Below are 17,266 nucleotides of genomic sequence, written 5' to 3'. Positions count from 1 at the left end.
CAAATAAAGATGTCCCATTCTATGTTGGTAGGTTGTATGTGACTTTATTTTGAAAGGGTCTAAAGTACGCCGCGCCTTCATGTCTTTAACGCTCGTCTCTTCGGCATCTCTTACATTTAGGTGATTCGTTCTTCCTCGGGCTCCGAGCAAAGCCAGGGCCTAGTTAGTACAAATATACAAATATGGTAAGAAAAATGTCGTCTGTGAAATAATATTCTCTCTTTTTATGTGCTGTATAGAATGCGGATGTGGCAGATGTGTTGTTTACAGATGTTGCTAGCATGTAGGCTTCTTCTTCTAACGTTTCCTTGATGCAGGAGCTGCTGTTGCTGCGTTGTCCTGTTCTGCTTTGCTATTTTAATGGTTTTACAATGGGGGAAAAAGAATGTGCATTAAGTATATTATTATTATTATTACTGTCAAACTAAATATATTTAGTGACACACATGGAGCAGATAAAGGCTTTAGTGCAAGCTGACCAGACACCTGTCAAATTATGATAGACCTACAAGGTCATTGTGTCTACATGTACACCTGTAAAGTAAAAGTAAAGAACAGTTTGTTAGAAAATGCAATATCAAATTGTATTCCTTATATTTTGTTTACGGTAAATTATTTAGCCCAAATCTTCTGTTGGTAATAATACATACAGTTAGGCTAAACATGTTTTATAGATTTACTTTGTATTTTTACTGTGGCAGATATTGTGTGCTGATGACTGAAGACCAGAGAGACCAAAATGAAGAGGAGACGATTTGATGGTTTCCTCTTAGAGGTTTTCGTCCGAATCGGACTTCTGCTTATTTTTCTGTGAGATAATCCCAATGTTTCTTCTAGCTTGCATTACAGGGTGTTTTATAACTTTGATAAGTTAACGTTGTTCTGCTTTTTCTATGTTCATAGTGTGACCGAGCAGCTGCCTCCTTTTTCCCGGCAGATCCAGGCAGAGGAGATGTGGCTTTACAAGTTCCACCGTGTTGAAGTCGACCATGTGCCCACCTTACTTATGTTTGTAGGTCATCTCATTTTTAAAATGCCCTACAGGCCTATCAGTCTCTATAATCACATATCTTTTTATCCTATTGTTACAAAAATATGTCTTTATCATACTCTCTTCTTTGATGCAGGTAATCAAAAACTAACTTTTTCTTCCAGAGTATAGCTTGTTTCACTCCACTTCTTGTGATCATGGCTTTTACGGTCATGAAGAAGACCCAAAATGGAGATCTGAAAGAATCTTATCTCGGTAGGTCGATTAACAGCTATATATATTTTTGTTGTATTTGTTATTTTTAGTTATTTCTTATTTCTTATTCTCACTTGACCGGTCTTCAGCTGTGACTCTGACCCTGGTGTTAAATGGCGTTTTCACAAATGTCATCAAGTTGATTGTTGGCAGGTAAGCGCTACACTGAGAATTGATTACCCCTTTCTATGACGCCAAAGTGATCCAGTTATTTTTGTGTGCATCGGTTTCTTTCCAGGCCACGACCAGACTTCTACTATCGCTGTTTCCCAGATGGCATTGAGAACCCACAGCTGCGGTGCAGTGGAGACCCAGACACTATTATTGAGGGCAGGAAGAGTTTCCCCAGTGGGCATTCTTCATGTAAGGCCCATTTTTACCACATCATGCTAATGTGTTAAAGAGAAGGCAGTCCTTAAGATGTGGGCACATCTTAAGGACTGCCTTCTCTAACACATTAGCATGATGTGTTAAGAGAAGGCAGTCCTTAAGATGTGGGCACATGATGTCTCGGTCACCTCTGGTTCTTTCTCTCAGTTGCATTTGCAGGACTGGGGTTCACCGCTTTCTACATCGCAGGAAAATTGCACTGCTTTACCCCAACTGGACAGGGCAGATCATGGCGTCTGTGTGCCTTCCTCACTCCTTTACTCTTGGCAACAGTGATTGCCCTGTCCAGAACCTGTGACTACAAACACCACTGGCAAGGTCAGAAATACCACAACATGTTACTCAATTCAGCCGTACAATCATTTAAGCTCACTTGTTAATTTTCTTTTTACAGATGTTTTGGTTGGGTCGATACTGGGTCTGGCATTTGCCTGGCTGTGCTATAGACAGCACTACCCTGCTCTTCATGATCCTGACTGCCACAGGCCTCTGTGTCAAAGAGAAAGTATACCAGCTGCACAGGAACGCAAGCTAACCAACTTCAGCTACTCCCTGCCTCTGTAGATCCACCACTGTGGATAACTTGTTTTCCTTTTTTTTTTCAAACTTATACTATTACTGCAGATGTGTTTTTCCTGAATTTCACAATGCACAGTATGTATAAAACATCAAGGCTTATTGAATAATTTGATCATTTCCAGGCACCATCAGTGCAATGTTTTAAAATGTTGCAAACATGCACTTAGAAAATGTACTTTTTATGCTGGATCAGGGGTCTGTTCTGATTGTCATATCAATGTCAGATATTGTGAACTGAACCTAAATCCAAAGTCCAAACACTTATGTTTATGTAGCACTGTTTCAGGCAATTACCTGTTCACCGGTGGTCAGCACAACAGTCCTTGAACTAGACATCACTTGAGTCTGTTTTTTCTGAGCCAGTATTTGATATTGCTCTATACTGGCATAACGTGTTTTACAGGTCAATGCAACTTTGCTGTGGTCAATATTTAAACAGGTAAATTCCAGTAATTTCAGGCAAAGTGTAGTACAAAAACAATACATTGTGCCTTTGTTTTCTACTTTGTTGTAATACTTGGGAATGAAGAGCACTGCATGTTAGTGTATGGTCTCTAACATGTCTTGTACAAGATCATGTTTCTTTTCAGTCAGTTTTTGACAAAGGTTTATAAACAGGCATGCTGCCTTTCTTTACCTCCTTACCTCTTTTCATGCAATTTTGAAATACATGTAAATGGTCATTTTACATATATTTATTTTTCTTTTTGGGAAATGTGGTATCTGTGTTATGATTTCATAAATCATGCATTTATTTTATGTTTACATAGGCTTAAGCCATTTGCCATTTTGCTTTATGGGTAAACTTCTGTTCGTGGGTCACTGATATAAAGCTGCTTTTTCCTCATAATAGTTTTTATTTTCTTCCAACTATTTCCAATTATGGATCTAAATTTCTTAATAAAGAAGAAATTATCGCTCACTGATTCTTTATTTTCGTTGACATGACGTATGACGTCACTCACAGCGTGTTTCGTGATTGGCCGGACGTGACGTGTCGATTTGGCGCCACATTTTCGACAAGGAACAAACTCCACAGAGAAGCCGCTTTGAGCAGAAACAAACCTCGACCAGGGTTTTTATTTATATGGTTTTAAGTTCAATTTAACGGTTTTATATTGACAGTTCATTCAAAATGTTTATCACGGACATTAGAAAGGAATTTTATGAAGTTGTGGCCAACCAGGTAAGCAGTTTATTCTGTAAACAGTTCAGTGCTGTCCTGTGTTGTGTGCGCTCGTATAATATGAACAAATGTGAACAAATATGAACAAATATGAATAAATATGAACAAATGTGAACAAATATGAATCTTGATGTTCCAGAGAGTGGCTCTCCTCGTTGCAGCAGATATTGACGCTCTCTGCGCTTGTAAGATATTACAGGTAAAACACGTCTGACGTGCCGTGTAGTTTTAATTTGAATAAACACACAATGCACAACTTTTTCATCCACTAATCAAGAATTCATATCCTCCTTGCTCAAAAGCTGAAATGATAAACTTTGTTTCTAGGCTCTGTTCCACTGTGATCAAGTACAATACACTCTGGTGCCTGTTAGTGGATGGCAAGATCTAGGCACAGCTTTCCTTGAGCACAAAGAACAGGTGGGTCTTTCTGGATAACTGGAGATTACAGAACAATGCAGTAAGTTATGAAGTTGCATTTAATTTTGGTCTGCTTGTGTTTTAGTTTAGCTACTTTGTTCTCATTAACTGTGGAGCTAATGTGGACCTCCTGGAGATGCTGCAACCTGATGACAACACTTTATTTTTTATCTGTGACACTCACAGGCCAGTGGATGTGGTCAATGTTTACAATGACAGCCAGGTAAACTTCATTCTTAGAGGTTCCCTACCCAACTGTATACATGTTTTATTTTACTTTTACTTCATTGTTCAGGTGAAACTGTTGATCAAACAAGATGACGACCTTGGTGTGCCTTCCTATGATGATATCTTTAGAGATGAAGAGGAGGAAGAGGATGATTCTGGGAATGAAAGTGATGAAGGGTCAGAACCGTCTGGTAAAAGGAGAAGATTTGATGAGGTATGTTCAAGCTTGTAAAATACTGCATAGTCTTAATATCTTAGCATTAAATTTTATATCTGATTTCTCAGGGTGCAATGGAAAGAAGAATTGAGCGACAGCGTGAGAAGAGGGAGTGGGAAGCACGAAGGTTGTATTGGTGACTTTTTAAAATACATTATAAAATACATGTAATAAAACATCTTTTCCTCTTACATTTTACAGAAGGGAAATCCTCTTTGATTATGAGCAGTATGAGTATCATGGGACGTCGGTGAGTGTCAAATTGCCTAGAGATGCACTGATCTAGCTTTTTCAGTTACGATATTGTTTGGCTTAAAGTATCAGCAGATTCACAGTAATACTATCAACCGATACCAGAGCAGAGGCTGAAAATTACGTATTTATTTTTCTTGTGGTTAAAGAAAATTATGACAAAACTGATCCAAATGTGTTATGTAACTGTTAATTTTATAAGATCAGTAGAATATCGGCTAATTTGATCCTGGAACCAATATGATCTTTTTTGATAGGAGCTCATCTCAGTATCTGTAAGTGCATGCCTAAAATTAAAGGATAAAATTAGCTGCTCTGACCCATAACAATTGCAATGCACTTTGACAATATTTTTGGAGACTATGGTTTGTTATTTGTTCTCTTGTTTTTTTGTCAGGCTTCAATGATGTTTTTCGAACTGGCCTGGGTTTTATCAAAAGACACCAAAGACATGCTCTGGTAAATGTCTTTCCAATCTCTTACATAAATTTGATCAATTTAAGGCTATAATGTTTCTTTTTAGGTGGTCCATCATCGGTCTCACAGATCAGTGGATTCATGATAAAATCACACAGTAAGAGAACTGTCCAGGCACAACCAAGTACAGTTTTTAATGATTTTACATTTAAACACATGTCTTTTCCAGTATGAAGTATATTACAGATGTTGCTACTTTACAACGCCACGTGTCTCGTCATAATCACAAAAATGAAGATGAGGAAAACTCCCTCTCCATCGACTGCATGAGAATCTCTTTTGAATACGAGTATCCTTTGCTTTGTGCATATTCTGTGTTAATAAAGCAGGTGTTGGTATTGTTTGAAAATATTTTTTCTTATTTATGCCTTTTTCCAGGCAATGCACTTTTTCTTTAACAAATATTTATAGTCTGCGTCTAACTCTTTACCAGCACTGGTCCCTGTATGAAAGCATCTGTAACTCCTGTTACACAACATGTAATTTTAAATTATGGACTCTGAATGGGCAAAAAAAACTCCAGGAGTTCCTTGCCGACATGGGGTGAGTTCAGACAAAGTTTTACAAACAAGACAATTGTGTAAAAACATTTTTGTGTTTTAATTTAATAAAACACTTACAGCTTGCCTCTAAAGCAAGTAAGGCAGAAGTTTAACTCCATGGACCTGTCTATCAAAGAAAATCTGAGGGACATCATTGAAGAATCTTCCAATAAATACGGGTGCGTATTTAATGGGTTCAAGCATGTTGTTTTACCCTTGCACAGAATTGATTATGAATGCCCTTTTTTCCCTCAAAGCATGAAGGACATCCGCATCCAAACATTTGGGGTCCACTTTGGGTTCAAGAACCGCTTCTTGGCCAGTGACATGGTCCATGCTACAGCTGCTTTGTTGGAGAGCACAGAAAAAGATGAGAACGACAGTGATAACTTTATTAAAGCTCTTGATTCCCTGTCCAGGTGTGTGAGATAAAAATAGAAACTTTAAAAGATTGTGCCACTTTTAAACCTTTTAATTTTATTATTTTTTTGCAGGAGTAACCTTGAAAGACTTCATTCAGGTATTGACTTGGCCAAAAAGAAGCTGATGGCGATCCAGCAAACTGTGGCTAGCTGCATCTGCACCAACCTCATCCTGTCCCAGGGTCCTTTCCTCTACTGTTACCTTATGGAGGTGCGTCATTGAAAATATATTGCAAGAGTCATTAGATTATAATTTTTTATTTTTTTTGTTAAATAGGGAACTCCTGATGTGAAGCTCTTTTCAAAGCCACTGGCTCTGACTCTGCTCTGCAAGTACCTCCTCAAAGCCTTTGTCCAATCTGTAAGCATTTTAAAACTATACAGAATTTCTGTTTCAGTCACAATACTTAATTTATTTATGTGACTCAGACAAGAAATAAACGCTGCAGACTGCTGCCTCTGATTATGGCTGCTCCAAAGGACATCGAGAAGGGAACAGTCATTGTGGTTGGAATTCCACCGGAATCAGAAACATCAGATAAGAAAAAGTAAGTTTATTTGTAAAATGAGGCATTGGAGTAATGTATTAAATATTCAAAATATATATTTGGTTTAGAAGTCATCAACTCTGCCCTGATGTTATATGCAATACTAGACTAGAAGATTTACCTAAAGTTTATTCATTAAGTTGTATTGGAATTATTATTTTTAATGTTGTCAGTGTGAGAAAAACATGTGTGTTAAACTTTCTGTCTGTGCGATTATGAAATAATAGTGTCATGAATCTTTTTCTCAGTTTTTTCGGTCGGGCATTTGAGAAAGCAGCTGAGAGCACCAGCTCCAGAACACTGCATGACCATTTTGACACTTCAAGTAAGTATAATGGACACATACTATTGAGTTCATTCAAGTGAAATGGCCACAAAAAGGCTTTCTCAATAAATTGTTTGCTTTCTGCAGTAGTTTGGAAAGACCTGCAGACATTTGACAGTATGATTTTTGACCACTAGATGGCACTCTTGTTCAGCAATTAAAGATTTTACTTTCTTGCAGTAATTGAGCTGAAAATGGAGGACAGAAGCAAGTTCCTGGATGCACTTATCACTCTACTGTCTTGAAACGCCCTATGACACCACTTTTCTTTGTGTTTGTATATTTGTAAATGTTTCAATTGTCCTTTTATCAGTTTTTATCTCATTACATTTATTTGAATGGTGTTTTTATATGTATTTAATAAACTTCAGTGGTCTGATGACATTGTTTTAAAAACTTACAATTAAATAATTTTTATTTTGAAAAGGTTAGTTGTATTGCAGTTTAGTGTTTCTTATTCTGTTATGTGTTTTTAGGCAGCTAATCTTTCATCACTTGAGTGCTTCTTATTAAACATTCTCATAACAAACCTATTGGCCCCTAGAGTAACAGATAAGGGGATTTCGTTGGTAAGGGGCTCGGGGAGTTTACTAGAAATCACATTTATTCCAGTCATGAGTCAAATACCTGGCAGAAGCGTTTGAGTTGGGCCAAAGGCTGATTCCAAGTGATCTCTCTTTTCAAATATTTCTGTAGTTCAAACTTGAATACTTAACAGTCCATAACGTTACTTTTCTAGTGAAATGTCTGCCACCTGCTTGTCTTCATGGAGATTATATGTTTTGCTTTGCCTGGATTGTTCCACAGTATGGCATTTCATTCTTACTGTAATCTCACATCTGACCTTGGCCCAGTGGCATCACACACATCGCCGATAAATGAGTTTAATGCTATTCTGTGGAACATTCCAGACAAAGTTTTGACATCTCCATAGAGCGGACAGACAACAGACAGTCCACCGAAACTTACATAGTACAATATGTAACTTCTGGTTGGGTTTGATGTTAGTGAAATGGTATGGCATTAATTTAAACTTATCTAACATATATTTATTCAATTATGAGTGTTTTACTGTGAGCTGTGTCACCTCTCCACAGACCTGACTTGTTACTGGGCCAGGTGTCTGCTTGTCTCTACGAAGCATGAAGCCAAACTGCCGGGTAAGGCTCCAAAATGTACACAATGCGCCTTTAATTCATTAACAGAAACTGGTGTTAAATAAACTGAAAATCTGAAAAATGGTAAATGCTATTGAACCTTGCTCCAGATCTGAACGTTCAGGCCTGTTTTCCTGCTGGTGCTGCTGGCCCAGAGCTGGACTGGAAAGGTGGAGTCTACTCCGCTCTCTGGGGCCTCATCAAGATCCTTATCCCCTCTGCGCCAGGACGGGACCATGACCTTAAAGGAGAGTGCTACAGGAACAACCAAATGGACTGGTAGCTCTGGAGTACTCACATGAGGGGAAACCAATGCAAGTTCCTCATTGTCAAAATCAAAAAGGTTGTGCGTCATTTCTTAACACTTTCTCAGAAGTCCTGCACTTAATTTATTGTTTTGATCCAGTTTTACAGCCTCATGGAAGGTTTATTACTTCAGTTTGTTTTCTCATTTGAATGTGTGAACCTATGTTTTGTTATTTGAGTAAACTTGTAAGGTTAAGGTGCATTGTGTACTATTTGTTCTGGTCGAGAGCTTGTGTCCATCGAGACGTTATTCCTTTTCCTGGAATGTTCCACAGTATGGCATTAAACTAAGTCTTCGTGGAAAAAAGAGTTGGTGGTTGGCCAGAAACATTTGTAGACAATGAAGATCTGACAGGATGTGATAATGAAAGGTTGGATATTTTTTGAATACACACATAAACACAGAAGTTGGTCTTTTTCAGACAGATGTTGATCCATGGCCCTGTGCAATCCCCAACACTGGCCGTGCATTCTGTCATTGTGTCCTTGAGCAAAACACCTCACCCTATACTGCCTATAAACTGGAAAGTATAAATTAGTGCAACTGCAAAGTGATGGAGGTCAGAGTTCAGAGATGTTGCTGGTACCTGTGGCGGCCATATCTGTGTCAGTGTAATATCTATACTTAGCCAGAAACTTAATAAAATAAATCATAATACATACATAACAATTTGAAGAATATGCCAAAAGACACAGCATGGCCTGGTAAGAAATCTCGCCCATCACAGTTCTCTCTTCTTCCATCAATCACTGCTCTCCGCCCCCTGGTGCACCTCTGGTGAGTGGGGCCACTGGCCTTTCCACTGCTCTGAGTCTCAGGAATGTGGCACCAAAACACACACGCACAAACGCAGCGCTGAGGGGCTGTTGTGAGAGGTGCTCACTCAGTCATATTGCATGTGCCCTGAGCTTACACAGAGGTGCTGCTGTAGCTGTCTATGGCGACATAACAGTCTATGGCAAGGAGATAATAATGATATAGATGAAACACACAGGTTTGTGTTATCAACAATACCTTGAATAACCCCCAAATCTTGCACCTGCACTTCTCAACTTTTGTCAAAGCATCAAATACAAACATCCAGTGAACAACATCCTCTTAGCTTTAATAAAGGTGGGTAGTTTTTAAAATTATTACTTTTTTTCATTCTCAGTTGGGAACCTGCAGATTAAGTTAGCAATTTGCCTATTGTTTACTTCATGCAGAGGTTGAAATAAAGTTAAACATCCATCTGTTTGTGTAGAGGCGGCTCTTCTAAAATGTCACAAATTGTTCTCAGTTATAAAGAGAATCTCTGCTGAACCAGCTCTGGACAGGCCCCTCACGTTCTTGTGCAGGTTGAGTCCTTTAAGTGCCCTCAGTTCAGCAAGCTATTAAACAAAGCAGTGTTTCCACGGGACAAAAGGAGGAAAGCACTGAGCATGTGCAATCAGAAGAATACAGAATTGTTGGCCTTGAAAGAGCTTTGCATTCCCTAACTGCCCATGCAATGGTCTTAATTTAAGTCCAACATGTGTGTGTGTGTGTGTGTGTGTGTCTGTGTCTGTTGCTTTATTTTAGCTTACAGTGTGAATCCACTCGTGTCTCTCTGTGGTAGGTGGTTCGGTCATGCAAGAGCTCTTTGTCGTACAGAGGTGACAAACTGTAAACTACCTCTGAAGTGCACATTTCGACTTTATCCTTAAACCGTCTTACAATGAAAATATTTGTTTGTGTTAATCAACGTTGAAACTTTTCATTGCATCTAAACTCAATATTCAAAAGTTGCATACCTTCATCATAACAATTTTGATATAATCTTACATGAATTCCCATTTTAACACAAATCAGGACAGCAGTTATGTCCATGAAAGATGCTACAGTGAAAATGAAAATCCTGTTGATGTGCTGCTTGCATTCCAGCTGATTAGTCAGATCCTTATTTCACCTGGGGGACAGAAAGAACTCTAATGGCCACGGTTAAATACTTGATTTTGAATAAACATTGTAAACAGTTGTCAACCATGCCAAATCAGAAATGTCTCCCCATCGACTCCAGACATTCCTTGAGCTGCCAAGCGTCATCATCTTCTCAGCGGTGGGTTGTCAGTCACCACTTTGCTCCATCCAGTCTTCTTTAACAGTCTATTTATTTTCTTTAGAAATGCTCTTAGGATTTACAGCACTCTGAAATGATGTCATTTAAACAAGCATTTACAAGGAGTGAATACTCCTCAAATCAGCATATTTCCAAGATTAAACCCTCCAGTAGCACTATATTTGTCTTGCCGTTAGGAAAAACATTTCACCTGGTGCTTTATAAATGCTGTTACATTGTAGATATTATGCCCTGGTATCTAAATATTGTGTCATATTACAACTGCGATTGATACTTTGTGAATCTTTTCAGGTTATTTGAGGGCAGTGGCTTTATTAAAAGTGCACAAACTTTTCTGAAAGGGATGGGAGACAAGCAGATGGCCCACCACCTGCTTGTCTTGGAGGAAGGTTCTTAGGACACCTTTAAAGTTCTATTGTTCACTTTCCTTTTTCAATTGAAACTCTCATTTACGGTAAAGAAGTGCCATTTTATACTTCAATACTAGGTGCAATTTTGTACTTCAACACTTAAAGATGCAATGTATAACTTTTCTGATGAAGGATCCGCCACTTATCTGTCAAAGGGAGAAGTTATTCATGGGTTTCCTGATTTGAAGGACTTGGTGAGGACCCATAAAGGACCTTTCCCCATTCAAAAATTATAATATTTTTGAATTGCTTAACTGCTATGGTCACAGACGATGGTTTCCACAGCTTGAAAATGGGACTTCTTGACCCTCCACCAGAAAGTATACACAGTGCATCTTTAAATATTGACCTTTATTTTAATGCATTTGATCCTTTTGTGTTTAAATGTCCATAGTGGGCACATAGTGAGCACAGAGTGAGCACAGAGTGAGCCCAGGCCGCCCCTCCTCTCCACACCCTCTGAGTTCCTTCCTGTTTCCCGTCTCACTGTCCGCTGCACAGGAAGTCCGCCTGTGTAAAACCTGTGACTCACAACACGAGCTATAAAATGTGTCACATACAAGAAAAAGAGTTAGGTGTTTTTCTGATCTCCCGCTTCACCATGTTGACTCTTCCTTTGTTCCTTTATGAGGTCTTTAACTTCCAAAAAACACGCGTCCTCCCTCTTTACCACCTGCTGACTCTTACTGTGTGTCAGTAAAGCTCAGACGTCTCTGCGCTTATGCACCTGTTACTGGCCATGAGTCACTTAAGAAATTTTCCTTGAATGGCCATTGTGTTTAAATAAAATAAACTTTCATTCGTAACAGTAACTCTACCCGGAAAGGTTACACAGATCGTCTTTAATGGAATAAGAACATCATTATGGCTTAGAGAGAAACAGCATTTTTAGTTAAAAAAAATGTATTGTATTTTTATTACAAACATGAAACAATATTTACACAAGCTCCACAAGGGATTAATGAGTCTTTTTTGTATTATACAGAGGGCAACACTGACAAATAGAAGATTAACACAAGTGGGATTAAAAAAGTGTTCAAATGTTTTCAAAGTGACATCATGGGAGTGATCAAAGGCTGAGAGGACTGTGGACTGATGACTTCACTGATCTGTGCAGGAAAATGAGCGCTCTCTGTCTGACCTTGAGTGAGATGCGAAAAGAAAGTAAATCTGTGGAGCGGCCCTCAGCCTCTGAGGCCAGACAGGTCAAGTTTAGAGGTCAGAGAGTGACGTGGAGGTATGGGCTTTGTCTGTGAGACCTTCAGTGACATAATCACAGTGGAATGAGCATTCCTGAATATCATTTATGTTTAGGCCCATCGCTTCAGCCTGTGATGGTTTACCCCACACTTATGGTTTCAGAATGATGAAAAGGACCACAGTCATAGGAATTCACAATTCAAAACCAAATATTATATCGTTTTGAGTGTCAGTTGTCCTCAAAATTGCACCATATAACAGCAAACCCATGAATCCTGATGTGAATATGAGCAGTAGGATTAATGTATACATTTGAATGCTAATGTTTTTTCTTATTTTTCATGTTAATTTTGAAAGGAAATACTTGAATTATTTCCTCATATCCAATTTGAAAGTCTCCAACTTTGAGACACCAAAGGCTTATCTTTTATTACCTCTTAAGCAGCTCTTATGTTTACTGTATTTGTTCAATAAAAAGAAACACAAATATTTATGCTGTGACAGCTCTTTTGCAGGCACCGTGTAAACCTTTGTTGCTTACTCCAGACCGCGGTGTGGCCAGCTGGAATGTCAGCTCCCAGGCCTTTTATTATTGCATCCATACCACCACATTATAGGCTCACGTCACTAGGCAACTGCAGGTCCCAACTGGTTTCCATGGAGAGTGCCCATTGAGTGACGTTGTTGGCCCTGTTTGCCTCTCTGTTTGTGGGTCTTTTTAAAGGTGCACCCCCAACTCTGCACACACCCCCACACAGAGCCGGCCGGCGCTTCGTCACTGTGCAAGACGACTGAAGGAGTGGAACTAACAAAAAGACAAAAACTTTTCTCTGGGACAGACCGGCCGGACCTTTGTTCACAGATCACTGGATTACTGGAAATAGAAGAGAGTCAGACTAATTAGACTAAGAGATAAAATACTAATTAAATGACCAATCTCATCTTAAATTGATCCACAAAACTGTCTGTATGTTGAAATGCTACAGTATAAACCTTTCATCACTTGAAAATTAAAAATAAATGTCTTTTTAATGTCATTCACTGTTTAACTTTTCTGGTGTTCTGCTTGTTTCCGTGATATGTTATTCTCTCAACCTGCCATTTCTGTGTTTTTAATGCCCAAAGATACACATGCATTTTTACACTGGTCACCTCTCCACAGATCTGACCTGTATCTTGGCCTTGTCCCCATAGTTTTAATGCAACAATGTGCAACATTTCAGGCAAAGCAATTACAAAGCAAATGACAAACCCTTTACCAGAAAAAATTACACAAGTTACACCTTAATTTCCTGTTGTTTATTGAAACTCTTCAGTGGAAATTCTTTATCAGTTTTGTGCCACTTAAAACAGCAGTGAGGGTGATTTATTTCTTAAGTTTAACACTAAGTCACAGTTCCATTGTACACTGTCTTACATTTGGATGTAGAATTCTTGTTTCTGTTAAGAAGTCATCTGACCTGCTAAGATTCTTAAGTGACCAGCAAAACAAGTATGGTAATCTTTGGAAATCCAGTCATGAGCCACATATTTACTTGTTATAGACTTTTTATTTACTGAATCGAGATAGATGAGATATGACATTAATTATATGAAGCCTAAAATGTTTGCAATTAGCCTAAACCCAACATTTATCACGTGCTGATTTAAAGTGTTTTGTGTGCGCCTGATGAATACAGTCGTTGACTTAGGGGAAGTTTGTACGTAGCACTAATTTGGACGCTGTTCACTGAGTCTGACGCGCGGGTGGGGGTGCCATGAAAGGGGTGGTGGGCACCGGAGTATTGTGAACTGAACAGCAGAGTCCCACTCTTTCAGAAAGGGCATTGTCATCTGAATTTCTATGGCTAAACAAAATACTTTCTCCCGCCGTGGGGGTATGTGGAATCATGGTGGGAACACAGACATTACGCACTGCCAAGCAGGACACCCGTCACACGCCGCGATGCCACCTCTTTTAATCTAAATAACACACTTAATCCACGTATTTTAACAACATGCTCACTTTAATTTTAGAGAAGAAAAATAATATTGCATCTTTTACATGTAAATAAGCAATCATGAGCCTACATTAACATTAAACACCATTTATTTAAAAGTTTGAGAAAGTAACCACCTGCAGGAACAATGAATTACGCAGGTGCCAAAGTAGTCATGGATTATGCCAACCACATCGACAGTAATAAAAAACAAAAACACTTGAGTCCATTTAAAATGTTTAATTCAGTACAAATGACCAGTTAAGGCTTTACGCGTGCGCGCGTCTTTCCTTTTTTGTCTCTTACTACGTTCACAAAGGAGAGACCTACTGTACAACATTGTGCTGACAAAGCATACCAGAGCAAAAGACCAGGCAACATCTGAGGACAGGTCCTCTGCTTTATAAACATACAAACGTAAACAATTCATAACTAAGATTTTGGATGACATACGAAAGTACCAACAAGGTACTCTTTTAGGTATCACAAAGTCCTTGTCAAGTGTCCGGTACAAAAAGATTAGTCCAGAGTAAGTGGTCAGTACAGATGAGGCGCTTCCAGTGATTCGTAAATTCAGAGAAACCCAACAGGTGCAAAAAGAGTCTGGCATTTTAAACAGTTTTTAGGAAGCTGCGTCTGGTCTTTACGCGCACGGGTCGCGCCGCTACACGTAATTCCTTTTGTCGTATTCTCCGTTCTGCGTGGTTCTTTTGGTTGGTGCGTATTTGGCTGAATATCCCGAATTACCGCCGGAAGGACAAGAGCAGCAGAGCAGCGCTCCGCCGATGAGCAGCAGCGCAGTCGCGGCCCATCCAATGTAGAGCGCTGCGCCAATCTCTCTCTTTTTTGACGCAGGCACCTGCGGGTTGTAGAAGTCCGATATGATGTTGTTGGCCATCCAGCAGAGCGGGACCAGCACAGACAGGCCGCTGATGATGTAAATGACTCCCCCGGCATTCACCACCCGGGCTTTGACGTACTCTGTGCGGATGCAGTTGGTGCACTGCGCACCCGCAATAACCACCATCAGCCCCAAAACTCCCATCACAGAGGAGATGATGGTGAGCGCCCGGGCAGCCTGCAGGTCATGGCTGAGCGCGAGGATAGAGTCGTGCACCTTACACTGCATCTGCCCCGTGCTCTGAACCACACAGCTCATCCACAGGCCGTCCCAGATGGTCTGAGCGACCACGATGTTGGCCTCAATGAAAGCCGTTACTTTCCACATGGGGAGTCCGCACGCGACCATCACGAGCAGAGAGCCCACGACGCACAGAGCCAGTCCCAGGATCTCTAGACCGGCCGACACCATGTTGCTCCAACAGAAAATAACTATCCAAATTTAGTAAAAGACACTCTTTACAGAGAGTAATGTGTCGTCAGGATGATTTTTGAGTCTGTCTATCCCCAGAGAAGTTTCTCCTTGTTACTTGCACATGGTTCAAACTTCAGATAAACAGAATCGCAGCGCCACTGTCTTTGTGAACGAGGTGATGTGAAAACAACTGGAACCACAGTAGCATCGGACCACGAATAGCCTCTCTGAGAGGAGGGGGGTGTTTTGGAGCGCAGAAAAAACTTTAGTCCAATCAGCTGCGACCGCATCCTGAGAGGACCAATGAGAGCGCTGGGAAGTTGTGAGGCTGAACAAAGCGCTCCAGAAACCTTTGTGCGTTTGAACAGTTATTTACAACGAAATGAGCGAATAGACAGTGAGGCATTTGGGAGGGGGCTCCAGGATCTCTTAAAGACACGCCGTGAATGGAGTCAAGCAACAACTAGTGGCCCACGTGATCAATTTCACAGATAGTTTGCTCGTGGGTAATTGGCCAATTGGCTTCTCCTCCATCACTGTAAGATGTATGATGTATGAAGTATGATGTGTGATGTATGATGTATGAAGTATGATTATGAAGTATGATGTGTGATGTATGATGTATGATTATGATGTATGATTATGATGTATGATGTGATGTATGATGTGTGATGTGTGATGTATGATGTGTGATGTGTGATGTATGATGTATGATTATGATGTATGATGTATGATATGTGATGTGTGATGTGTGATGTATGATGTGTGATGTGTGATGTGTGATGTGTGATGTGTGATGTATGATGTGTGATGTGTGATGTATGATGTATGATGCATGATGTATGATGTATGGCGTATGATGTATGATGGCCCACCATGAGCAGGGCCCAGATTCCAGGATTCCAGATTAAAAAGAAAAATGTATTTATTAATGTAGCCCCTCACCACAATTATTAATGTGTGTGTGTGTATAAATATATATATCCTCCTTTCTTGTGACCAAGCTCCTCACCCTATCTCCAAGGGAGCGCCTAGCCATTGTGGCTGCTTGTAACCGTGATCCTGTCTTTTCGGTCAGTACCCAGATCTCATGACCATAAGTAGGGACAGGAACAGAGACTAACCGGTAAATCGAGGGCTCTGCTTTACCAAAACTTTGCTTTACCAAAACAGTCCCATACAGTGAACGCATCACTGCAGACACCGCGCTGATCCAACTGTCAATCTCATGCTCCCTCCGTCCCTCACCCATGAACAAGACCCCGAGATACTTGAACTCCTCCATTTGAGGCAAGGACTCACCACCCACCCGGAGAGGGAACCATGGCTGATTCTCATCCCAGCCACTTCACACTCGGCTGCAAACTGTCCCAGTGCCTGCTGCAGGTCCTGGATCGAAGAAGCCATCAGGACAAACAGCAGCAATGAAATCCTGTGGTTTTCCCCTCCGGCCCCTGGCTGTGCCTAGAAATTCTATCCATAAATACAATGAACAAAACCAGTGACAAAGGGCAGCCCTGGCGGAGTCCAACATGCACCGGGAACAGCCCTGACTCCTGCTTCGGTCATACAGGGACTCGACAGCCTTTAGCAAAGGGCCCTGGGCCCCATACTCCCGGAGCACCCTGAGGACACCACAAGGTACACAGTCAAATGATTTCTCCAGATCCACAAAACACAAGTGACTGGTTGGGCTGATGGAGAGTATAGAGCTGGTCCAGTGTTCCGCGACCGAGAAGAATCCTGAATCCAAGGTTCGACTAATGGTTGGATTCTTCTCTCCAGTACCTCGGAATGGACCTTACAGGGAAGGCTGAGGAGTGTGATTCCCCTGTAATTGGAACACACCCTCTGGTCCCCCTTCTTATACAGAGGGACCACCAACCCGGTCTGCCAGTCCAGCGGTACTGTTCTCGAACACTACACCATGTTGCAGAGACGTGTCAGCCAAGATAGCCCCACAACATC

General features: G+C 40.5%; 3 protein-coding genes across 3 annotated transcripts; 2 read left to right on the top strand and 1 right to left on the bottom strand.

Moving 5' to 3' along the window:
* Positions 1–68: 68 nt before the first annotated feature.
* Positions 69–3,136, top strand: plpp5 (phospholipid phosphatase 5). Its single transcript, XM_033972703.2, has 8 exons — positions 69–185; positions 702–810; positions 904–1,012; positions 1,156–1,246; positions 1,336–1,399; positions 1,485–1,609; positions 1,784–1,954; positions 2,031–3,136. The coding sequence occupies exons 2-8, from the start codon at positions 740–742 to the stop codon at positions 2,198–2,200; spliced, it is 801 nt and encodes a 266-aa protein (XP_033828594.1). The 5' UTR covers positions 69–185; positions 702–739; the 3' UTR covers positions 2,201–3,136.
* Positions 3,137–3,219: 83 nt separating this feature from the next.
* On the top strand, positions 3,220–7,231 carry cdc45 (CDC45 cell division cycle 45 homolog (S. cerevisiae)). The gene is made up of 18 exons (XM_033972694.2): positions 3,220–3,401; positions 3,541–3,600; positions 3,729–3,821; positions 3,907–4,044; positions 4,117–4,263; positions 4,335–4,393; positions 4,468–4,516; positions 4,916–4,977; positions 5,042–5,092; positions 5,165–5,284; positions 5,407–5,538; positions 5,618–5,716; positions 5,795–5,956; positions 6,032–6,170; positions 6,237–6,320; positions 6,389–6,507; positions 6,756–6,832; positions 7,013–7,231. Exons 1-18 carry the CDS (start codon positions 3,351–3,353, stop codon positions 7,075–7,077), a joined length of 1,707 nt encoding a protein of 568 aa, XP_033828585.1. The 5' UTR covers positions 3,220–3,350; the 3' UTR covers positions 7,078–7,231.
* Positions 7,232–14,040: 6,809 nt separating this feature from the next.
* On the bottom strand, positions 14,041–15,459 carry cldn5a (claudin 5a). Its single transcript, XM_033972200.2, has one exon. The coding sequence runs from the start codon at positions 15,293–15,295 to the stop codon at positions 14,648–14,650; it is 648 nt and encodes a 215-aa protein (XP_033828091.1). The 5' UTR covers positions 15,296–15,459; the 3' UTR covers positions 14,041–14,647.
* Positions 15,460–17,266: the final 1,807 nt, after the last annotated feature.

Source organism: Periophthalmus magnuspinnatus, chromosome 9 (genome assembly GCF_009829125.3).
Source record: "Periophthalmus magnuspinnatus isolate fPerMag1 chromosome 9, fPerMag1.2.pri, whole genome shotgun sequence".
Lineage (NCBI taxonomy): Eukaryota > Metazoa > Chordata > Actinopteri > Gobiiformes > Gobiidae > Periophthalmus > Periophthalmus magnuspinnatus.
Note: the sequence above shows the minus strand (reverse complement) of the source record. Positions and strands in the feature narration are given on the sequence as shown.

Excerpts from the sequence above, each read along its gene's own strand:
- cldn5a (XM_033972200.2), bottom strand. The coding sequence starts at position 15,295 with ATGGTGTCGGCCGGTCTAGAGATCCTGGGACTGGCTCTGTGCGTCGTG.
- plpp5 (XM_033972703.2), top strand. The coding sequence starts at position 740 with ATGAAGAGGAGACGATTTGATGGTTTCCTCTTAGAGGTTTTCGTCCGA. Across the intron at positions 1,610-1,783 it reads CCCCAGTGGGCATTCTTCAT|TTGCATTTGCAGGACTGGGG; the intron begins GTAAGGCCCATT and ends TCTTTCTCTCAG. Across the intron at positions 1,955-2,030 it reads CTACAAACACCACTGGCAAG|ATGTTTTGGTTGGGTCGATA; the intron begins GTCAGAAATACC and ends TTCTTTTTACAG.
- cdc45 (XM_033972694.2), top strand. The coding sequence starts at position 3,351 with ATGTTTATCACGGACATTAGAAAGGAATTTTATGAAGTTGTGGCCAAC. Across the intron at positions 3,822-3,906 it reads TCCTTGAGCACAAAGAACAG|TTTAGCTACTTTGTTCTCAT; the intron begins GTGGGTCTTTCT and ends CTTGTGTTTTAG. Across the intron at positions 5,093-5,164 it reads ATTCATGATAAAATCACACA|TATGAAGTATATTACAGATG; the intron begins GTAAGAGAACTG and ends TGTCTTTTCCAG.